General features: G+C 42.1%; 1 protein-coding gene across 1 annotated transcript; it reads left to right on the top strand.

Moving 5' to 3' along the window:
• The first annotated feature begins 2,670 nt into the window (after nucleotides 1-2,670).
• On the top strand, nucleotides 2,671-4,619 carry LOC128278896 (UDP-glycosyltransferase UGT5-like). Its single transcript, XM_053017622.1, has 5 exons — nucleotides 2,671-2,841; nucleotides 2,907-2,994; nucleotides 3,071-3,266; nucleotides 3,357-4,205; nucleotides 4,271-4,619. The coding sequence occupies exons 1-5, from the start codon at nucleotides 2,671-2,673 to the stop codon at nucleotides 4,617-4,619; spliced, it is 1,653 nt and encodes a 550-aa protein (XP_052873582.1).
• Nucleotides 4,620-10,489: the final 5,870 nt, after the last annotated feature.

Below are 10,489 nucleotides of genomic sequence, written 5' to 3'. Positions count from 1 at the left end.
CTAAATTAAATGCCCCGGAAATGACTTCATACGCCCGGTTGATTCAAAGATTATCGCAGAAGTATCTGCAGCGAGAATCTGCCAAATTGCGCCCGACACGGACAGTCTGTGCGAATAAACGGTACTGGACACAAATTCTGTTAGCTACGTTTAGTGTCAAGCTATGTATATTTCATCTGCTGAGTTTGATTCTATCACACATTATTAACCAATAACGTTGTACCAATAGAAATTCAGGCCGTTTAGGTATAACATTGCACTTTCCAATGGCCAGGAATCATTTTCAATGTCGCTTCTTTCAGCTATTTTGAAAACAGTGACACATCAATACTACAACAACTGACAAACTTAATTCGAACAAATTGCGCTTAGTACTTGAAAATACTCTAAATCAAACATTTGAACGCAGTTCCTAATAACCGTCTTTCAGTCATCAGAACACTTCTGGCGATAATGTGAAGTGCCTACGACACCACATAAGGCGTTACTAATAATAAATCATCGAGTGACAGCACTCTTTGTAAATAAGTTACACAGATGTGGGATTGTGTTATGATACTATGAGCCGCTTACGATGAGTCGGTGGCCACGAAAGGCACGGACGTCGTTGACGCAATTCCAATGCGAACAGTTCATAATGCGTTTGCTCATTGATGCCGACATTGGAAGCAGAATACTTAATTTTATGGGATCTTTATTTTTGGGACTCTCGTTTGGGGTGAGAATTGGAATGTACAATATAAATTATTGTATTGGATTCAGTAAACGTATTAGAACATCACTTGCATGGATACCGATGCTAGTTAATATTATCGAAAACATACTCCATGGCAGTTTCCCAAAAGTGTAAGCCGCGAAAAGATGAAAGAAAACCAAAGAAATTGCGAGTTCTTGACCATGTGTCCATTACGCGAACGTGAATTAAAGATATTGGAACAGACAAACAGAAGGCCAAAGGCCAGCCATGTCCAATCTTAGCGATCTAATGACCACAGATTTATCTTCTCTTGTTGTTTAAAGAAATGATTCTGAATGATGTTGAAGTAAGGAACAAATTGTATTACAAATAATCACGATCAATTCTACATGTAAAAAGTTATGGTGTGCTAAATAAAAAAGCTAAAAAAATAATAGGACATGTACAATCTTTCATTTTAAGATTAAAATGTTTTCTTATCTTTAAAATTAAAATGTTTTCTTATCCTTATGTAATTACTGTATGCCATACAAATAGTACATAGTATTTCCAAAGCCAAAAAGTAGATCTCGCAACTTTGGGAATAATAGGAATGAAATCGTAGACGTACGTCTTTGCGATGTTAACCATCCCGCACAACCTTATGTATTTCATGCTGGCCACGGTGCAATCATCATCCCATCCGGAAAGATCCGTGGCATGACAGAGAGAATCCTCATTTGCACCACATACGAGTTAAACATGCGCCCTTGCATTGAGAAACACGCAGTCACACATCGACAATACATCGCCCCGTGTTGATAATTACCGTGCCGACCACTAAAAATCAGCTGGCCAGGTGGCACAGGCCCACGAGCTCTATTGATTCGTCAGGAAGAGGGAAATGGGATCGTCGACGCACCTTCGTCCTTCGCGTCCCGTCCCAGACAGAGGGAAACAATGCTCGACAAGGTGGAAATGATGCGTTTGACGGCAGATGGCCGTAAAATCTGTGTATGTTCCATGCGCATAGCGCAAATACGCTGAGTCCGTTCTTGCTGGAAAACGCATTCACAACACAACAGATGATCAGCGTCAAGGGACAATGCACCGGGCAATGCTTTCTGATCTTTCTGAAGTTGGATCGCAGTGCCGCTGGATAAAGTTGGTCAAACAAAACCTGCAGGGATTTTGGGAAGGTAAATAGGAGCTGGCCTAGGGTCATCGGGAGTCGAATATCATCGTCCGCATTTGTAGAGGGTCTTTGAAAGAGCACATTCCCACTTTAAGCACCTGGGCCTTGTAGGGCAAGCCTGCAACACGATATTAGTGAATGCAAAATGTTGGTTATTGCAAACTTCACGGCACGATCTAGTATTCTTTTGCTTCTTTCAATGAAACGAACTGTCTCCTTCGAGCAACTGTTCGAAGGATTTATCAATTCTTAAACCTGCCTTTATATCTTAGCGACAGAGCCAACACTAGCATTAAGAGCATGTTGTTGAGTTTCTCCGTGTATTACCATGTTCCATATTTCTCGTTTGCTACTGTACTTCATTTGTGAGCAATCTTTGTTTTCCAAGTCGGGCAAAATTTCAATCATTCCGACGAGCATGGGAATGCTTCAAACATTACCTGCTAATCACGTTCACGACGGCCGATAGAGAAAAAATAAGAATGTGAAGCTAGAAGTCAAGAGAAAAAAATGTAATGTGTCTGTGATGCGTGTAACGCGACATTCAAACTCTCGACCAGAGCCGATTACGTGGAGCATCAGAATTTGACGATTTTGGACGAATGCTTATCGAGTATGTTTCGCTATCAGCAGCGGACCAATACCGCTCTTCACGTTATCAGTAAAGGCGTTTGAAGAAACGAGTCTGCACCATACGGGGTATCGAGCGCCGGTGAAATCGAACGTTGGAATCAGTTGTTGACGAAAACTTGAACTCCAAGCAGACTAAAACGCTTACCAGTATCTGCGTTTCGTCAATATGGGCTGCAAATACATTGGAACCGTTGTTAAAGCGTTGCTTTTGCTGACTGTCACGCAACAGTTTCTAGTGAATGCTGCAAAGATTCTTGCCGTCTATCCGAGCATCAGCAAGACTAACTATATCTTCGGACAAGTATTATTCGAAACGCTCGCCGCTCATGGACACAATGTATGAGGGTTAATCTTTGGAGTTAAAATGGTGCTCAATAGAACTGATCCTTTTTCTTCCAACAGGTGACAATCGTCAGCCCGTTTGAAGTACAGTACCCCCAGCAGAACATTCGACAGGTAAGGATAACTGGGCTATTCAGCCACGTTGAAGGTGGGTAGAGCACATGGTACGTGAGTTGTAAGTTTTGATAAAATGGAATGGTTCGTTTTCTGACGCTTGCTTTCAGATTACGGTCTAAATGCCAACGTGTTCACCAAAAGGGACAAGTCCAGTTTCTATGGAAACACTAATCTGATATACGGCACCGCAGCCATGGCCGATTACACTCTCGAACATCCCAAGGTACAGGAGCTGCTCAAGAATCCGGCCGAGGCTTTTGACTTGCTCATTCTGGATCAAGTTCTGTGTGAAAGTCTGCTCGGGTGAGTAGAAGTCATGGGGTGTTCCTTGCCCCCCCCAAAACACCGTCTACAATCTTATCGAGTTGGGTAATTCTCCGAAACGCTTTTTAGCCTAGCTTATCATTACGCCGTGCCAGCGATTGTGTACAGCGCGTCGGCTCCGAATAAGTACACGAATGAGATGGTGGCCAATCCGCACAACTCCGCATATAATCCGATACCCTCGCTAGGGTACTCCGACCGGATGACGCTAGTTCAGCGGGTGTGGAACACGTTCGTTTCAATATGCGAACAGTTTAACTATAAGTACTTGTACCTGCCGTCCCAGGAAGCCGTTTATCAGCGCCACTTCCTACGCCCGGGCATGCCACCGTTACTCGATCTTATCCACAACGTTAGTTTGGTGATGGTGAACAGCCATCCTGTAATTAACTTTGCTCGGCCCGTTGTGCCGAACATGATCGAGATTGGCGGAGCTCATATACGCGATTTTGAGGATACCGGATTTTCTCAGGATGTCATCAATTGGGTCGAGAAGGCGACCAATGGCGTCATCTACTTCAGTATGGGAGCCAATATAAGGTCAGCCGATCTGCCTCCCTACCTGCTCGATGCTTTCGTTGGGGCGTTCGGAAAGCTGAATCAAGTGCTGGTGATCTGGAAGTGGGAAAACGCAACGCTCGCTAATCAACCGGGCAATGTTATCATTGGTCCCTGGATGCCTCAGCAGCAGCTGTTGGCTCATCCGAACGTCAGGATACACATCACGCACGGTGGGCTGCTTAGTATGATGGAGACGGTACATTATGGGAAGCCGGTCCTTGGACTACCGCTGGCGGGCGATCATGAGATTCTCATAAACCGAGCAGTCAGAGAAGGATACGGCTTACGATTGGATTATCAAAATGTGACAGAAGAGATCGTCCTGGAAGCACTACAACGAATCTTGAACAACCCGAGGTAAGTTACGCAGTGCGTCACGTTTTACAGAGAGGCGGAATCAAAGAAGTGCATTTCTTCCACAGCTACCGCAACGCGGCCCTAAAAGCTTCTCGGCATTTTCGCCAGCAACCACAAAAACCGATGGAAAAGGTGATGTACTACATTGACTTCGTTCTGAAACGAGACGGAGGAGTAGACTACCTACGCAGTGGAGCCCTGTACCTATCCTTCTGGTCGCGTCAGGTTGTCGACGTGGCCATCATGGCGATTCTCATCGTTATGCTGCCAGTGGGGATTTTTGCTTCGCTCGTACAGCACATTCTGCGAAAAACTCATACAGGGAAGCTGCGGAAAAATGCGCAACCCGGCGAGAACAAGAATTTTACAAGCGGAAAAACGACGGGCAAAGACGCTAAAAAGAAACGAAGCTGAAAAAAAAACGGATCAATGTATCAAACGTCGTTGGTTTAATGTGAGTTCCTTATTTTCCATTTGCTAACTGTTAAGATGTTGGAATTTGTTAGGCTGTTATCTTTTTTAACACAATCCTTGATGTGGCGTAAGAGATTAAAATGTTATCTTTTGAGAATACGATTAAGCGTATTGTAGGAGTTTTATACAACTTGGCATCCTTTTGAGCAAACATCAAGTGGAAGTAAATAAATATAGCCTCGGACTGCTGGCGGTTTAGTCAGGCTACATTAAATCAAGAAACAATGTGAGGAATACAGTTATGTTCGCGTCGCACTGTACTATGAGTAAATAATAATGTGATTTATGGTGAAACCCCTAGCAGACGACGATACCGTTATGGCCAGGAACCTTTAGTTTGAATGTGTCAACGATGGCCATTCAACCAAAATCGCCTAATAACGACAAACCATGAGCTAGACTATCACCAGCGACGTTTCTGTTTTTCTTTCATCAAACTAAAATTCCGTTGACAGCAGCATTTTATGCTGCCATTTCGTGCCCGGTCTGGCAAAGCGAATGTACATCCGGTGTTGCTCGAGACCGGACACCGACGCTAGCGGGTTTCGCAATCATAATGGTTCATTGCCGACGCTATGTGAAGCCTCTGCTAACCATGTCCAGCGCGATTGCAAGCTAAGGGCATCAGAACGACATAAGCAGCTTAACTTACAGCTGACAAAAAGTAAACTTTTCTGTAGTCAAATGTTCCTACTCCGAAATTGGTCTGAATCGAGGACGTTTTCTTGCGTTGTCACTGATTTCCAGAAAGATTCATCCACTTAGGGTTCGTACATCCGTTTAGCAGGCGACGGGACGTGCTAGGTAATGACGATGAAGGATTTTTTCGACTCATTCTTCGACTGATCCATTGCGCTGCATTGCATGGGGCTGTACTAAAGGATCCCACTACTACCGTCAACTCATCGGGACCAGGAGTAGAAGATACCAAATGCAAATCAAAGTGAGGTGTGTGGCGCCTTGTGTGATGTAGTTTTAGTTTCAAGATATTTTGAGAGCACACTGTGACTAATATTCACTTTGCCCACTGTCTCTAGAGCCACAGACACAAGCTTAACGTGTGATGTAGGAAACATTGAGCACTCCCGACCAAACCGAGACCAAGACCGAGGTAAATGTTTTACTCTTTCGACATGCTTCATTTTTACTTATAACACAAGCCGTTTGAGTGTGAACTGATTATTTATGCCGAAAAATCAGTCTTCAGAAGATCAGAAGATTTACATTACCATTTATCCCGGTAATCGTGGCGATCGGAATTGCATTATTTTTAGGCCTTGTTAAATTTGTTACACAACTCACACTGGAAGTGGATGATATCTACCAACTAATGCGTTCAAAGAAACGTGTTGGGGAATATTGAACTCTCCATGTTAGTGGAAACCTTGACATTCTTGCGACAGCCAAAGATTGAATGATCTCGTTTCGATGGAAGTAACCATCATATCTCGTGGCACGCAGCATCGAAAAATGTCAAGCGTGTCAGTTCGCTGGGCCACAGACCGGATGCTTGTGTTTGATGATTCGTCGATTGATTTCTTCCTGTCTGCTGCTAAAGACGAAATCGAACCGAAAAGAGCTGCCTGAACAACAGGGCCACATGCTTCATGCTGTTTTAAACATGTTTACGTCAAAGAATTGAAAATAGCTTTGCGCAATAAGAGAATATATCCAAACATCATCAGCATATCTTCGAGATTTTAATTTTCCGCGCCAACGTTGGTAACGCTTTCAACTGGGTCGATCTTTTTAGCTGGCTTTGTTTGGTGCTTGCGTGTGCCAGTTTTTCGACGTCCTTCCGAAAGAAATGGCCGCCCGACACAATCGAACAAACGCTGCACATTTATTTTCAAAATAAACTACGACTGCCTCCACCACAGAATTCGGCTGTCGGTAATAACCAAACATTGGCTCACTGGTACTCGACTGCCATGTGCATTTATTTCCCGGTGCTCAACTCAAAATGCCCTCAGAAGAAGGTTGTAACCAGAAAATCTTTTAAACACAACCGAAACATAGCAAAAAACGCCGAGGGGGTTTGTTTGCTAATCAACAAGCGTTTGAGGCAACGAAATGAAAATTAATGTGAGGCCAATCGCCGATACCGTTATCCATTTGCCGGATATTAAAACTTCTGACCCTAGCAGATGAAAATGTACGAGAACCATCCGCTAACCAGCTGCACTGTAAACCCCGGGCACAGTTCAAAATCGAGATGCAGACTTTCGATAAGGAATGCAACTGCAGCAAAGGCGATAGGCTGAACCCATGCCTGAATGAGTTGGTGGTTTAAACGACAGAGCGAGTGTTCATGCGGGTCGATTGATCTTCGCTGGTAACTGTTGAAGACTTTCAAACAACGCAGTGAGTGGTGGAAGAGCCAAATTGAAAGTGTCTGTTGGTTTTCTGATTGATGCTTAAAATTAACTCAATCCTTCATCAACCAATCCGAATAGTGTATAAAAGAAAAAGAAGTGAGAGATGGGCAATATTTAGTTTGGTTTAATTTTATAGTAATCTAACGGTTACAACATCGTCGAAAAAATCTACATCGAGCGAGGCAAACCCGGTGCCGTTTTCAAACGGTCCTGTTTCGATATTTGAGCTTCCGTACGTGTTCCGATCCCAAATCTGGTGAACGTTCAGGTAGCCAAACAGTAACGGAAAAAAGTCTGAAATAGATTTCATTGATGAAGAATAGAATCCCTGTTTAGCTTGCCTTTCTACCTGCTCATTGCCTTCCACTATGTTTGTCCCGTGAAGGGTTCTAAAACTGGAAGCGCCATTTGCACAGGACGCACTGGCTATCTCTGGTGTTGATTTTAGATTTCCAAGTTTTATACATTTTGTTTCGTTCTCGTTTCTTAATGTACGTCACGGAACGTGGCATGTGGTACAATCAGAAATACAAATGTATGTGTTCTGTGTCGTTCAAGTGTCTTTCTACAAACTCAGCAAATTCATTTGAATTTTGCATCAGCTTTTGTTTGATTGGCGCCGTTAGAAAGTGAGAGCATGAACTGATATTCTTAACCTTTCTTTTCAATATAAAATTTATGAAATGTTATTTCCTCCTAAAAATTCCTACAAAGATATCTGCGGAACTTGGTAACATATTAAATTACAAAATCCATGTTGTGAATGAACACTTATACCGTTCGGCTCTTGAAATAGGAGCACGGTAGCGATCGATGGTATCGCAAATTTTGCAGAAGTGAAAGAAAAAGTGCAAAAGTGCAAGAGACACGAACGAGTGGAAAACTTTTTTTATCTATTCTCCGTTTTTTTTCTACATTTCAGCTAGCGACCTGAGGAAAGTATCAAGTTACCGAACTGCAATGAAATAATGTGCAATCGAAAACAGGTAAGATTTATGGCATTGCAGTGGTAGCTTAACAGAAGTTAATTTCAGTGTGTGCTAATTTATGGCTACTTGCCGGTAAGATTCGACATCTGGCCACTTTATGCCATGGCGTGGCCGCCACTGTCCAGGATTCTGCACAGTAAAACAGGCTGCCCGCACACAACGCTGCTAGAATGGTGTTCATGTGGTTTACTTTTGATGGTCTAACCAGAAGGCGGAGCACAACGGCAAAAAAAAAACAATTAAAGATTTTTCGGTCTGTTACGGAGGGTTGAATCGTTTTTGTCTCCATATAGGTTTTCTGGATTGATGAATAAATCGGTAGCTATCTCCTGCTGTGAACAGGGTACACGGCAAAAATATTGTAATAATTATCAACCCGACGATTACTTCACCTTAAAATATGAAACAGTGTTCGGAATCGAAGGGTCGGTAAATAAGAGCCGAGCAGAGTCAGAAGTGAGTATGACTTTCAAGGGCGTAATCCTTGGTGGTAAATTCATACGTTGCAACGATTTTTATAACTCACAGAACAGTTTTGATCACTTATTTTTGTTTTAAAAACTTAAATTCTGGTGACCCATCAACAATCGTAAGACATTTTGATCATATGGTACCTTTATTATAACCCTAAATTATCTCAATAGGATAGTTTTCATTTGGTACAAATTAAACCGTCTCTCCATAAAAAGCTAAACATAACCTAAACTCAGCATAACAATACATATCTTCAAACATATTAAAAACTATATAAATAAATAGTCAAAAGGAGGTTGTAAAAACCTAATAACTGTAAAATAAATCTTTATATTACGTATTCAAAGTCGCCGGACGAATATACCTTCAGACTTCGGACTCGGAAAACTACTGGAGGATCACATCACACCTAAGAGACATAGGTTTTATTTGGGTCAGTGAAAATGCTTCAACTCAGTAGGTGATCTACGGACGGACGTTTTACTGATTTGTGCCGACATAGCAGGGGTGGAACTATGGAGTCGAATGTTATGCTCATGTCACCGGAAAAGCAGTTTTAACACCTCTCCACCATGTTTACCGCGTGCCTTCGCGATCGGTATCGATGTCTTGGAGAAAATTCTTGTAGTGTCTACTCCACTAGAGAAAATTAGAAGGAGGTACATTTGGTCGTTTTACTAGTGGTCACAGCGTTCATTCAGTGGACTCTGTACGATCTAGAAAATTGTTGAATATTCAACCACTACTTAACGTATATATTCTATTGAACATTCAATATAGATAGCGAAATTTACAGTAAATTCTTAATTGCCGGATCATTACTTTTCAAGTAATGAGCACGTGCGCTATCGAAGTTTCGTTAGCAGTTGTTTAAAAGACCGACAAACGTATCAAAAGTGTTAACATTAGATTTAATTTGGGTTGATGATTATCAAGTGGCTCGCGTGCGTGCTTCAATGTACATTCTTACAAATGCACTGCAAATCAGAGAGTGATAAACACATTTTCCGACTGTAGCGAGTCTATCGTCCACATTTGTTGCCGAATAATGCACGACCTGCAAGCGACAGATATAAACACAGGACCGAACCCTCAGTTCAGATGGTGGACTCTGGGTCGCAGACTCTATTTACGGCAATCTTTGTGGAGAGGTCGAGCAGTTTAGCATGTTCATTGAAGGATCTTGGTAGTTGGTAAAAGATAGAGGAAAAAAGGCCCCTTCATTCGTAGTAGATTGATCCATGGCTAGAAACGAAAGATTTTGTTGCCATTCCTGCGACACATGATGGTGATTTGACACTTGAGGCGAAGATGTCTTAATTAACGTTGTACACTCGTTTTCTTTGTAGTGGATCACAGAGGCTAAGCAAGAGTAATAAATCGTATGAAAATCTTTGTATTGGAATCTGTATTGAACACTGTGTTCAAGTGAAAGGTGATGCTCCTTCTGTCCAGTTAGACGACACTACATGTCATAATTATATTCATAAATAAATAATTCATATAAAATGACGTGTTTTATGATTATTTTATGTTTGGAAATTTGGAAAGCTTATTTAATTTAAACTCAGTTCCACCTGGGTGGTTATGCTAATAAGCAGAATCGTCGTATTTGGGGCTCGGAAAACCTCCACGTTGTGAAAGTCAATGCAGTCAATTCTTCGGTGAAATTGAAGCTGAAAACTTGGACAATATTTGATTTCAAAAGGACGGTGCTACCATCGATAATTTGCGCCCCATCTTCGGAATACAAAGACTAGATGGACCATCCTATGCCACTAAATCTTGACTGAACAACCAACCTGTATAATCCGATCGATAAAATCCTTCCAATACCATGCGGAAGAAACACACTGGACAAAATTGTGCTGGCTGTTATCTTGTGGACTTTGCGAAGGACCTTAGGAACCTGCTTTTCACACTTATTTCACTCACAAACAATACTTTTCACAACAGCAATAAAAACGCG

This window comes from Anopheles cruzii, chromosome 2, assembly GCF_943734635.1.
Source record: "Anopheles cruzii chromosome 2, idAnoCruzAS_RS32_06, whole genome shotgun sequence".
Classification (NCBI taxonomy): domain Eukaryota; kingdom Metazoa; phylum Arthropoda; class Insecta; order Diptera; family Culicidae; genus Anopheles; species Anopheles cruzii.
This window is presented reverse-complemented; position numbering and strand designations above follow the sequence as displayed.

Excerpts from the sequence above, each read along its gene's own strand:
- LOC128278896 (XM_053017622.1), top strand. The coding sequence starts at position 2,671 with ATGGGCTGCAAATACATTGGAACCGTTGTTAAAGCGTTGCTTTTGCTG. Across the intron at positions 3,267-3,356 it reads CTGTGTGAAAGTCTGCTCGG|CCTAGCTTATCATTACGCCG; the intron begins GTGAGTAGAAGT and ends AACGCTTTTTAG. Across the intron at positions 4,206-4,270 it reads CGAATCTTGAACAACCCGAG|CTACCGCAACGCGGCCCTAA; the intron begins GTAAGTTACGCA and ends TTTCTTCCACAG.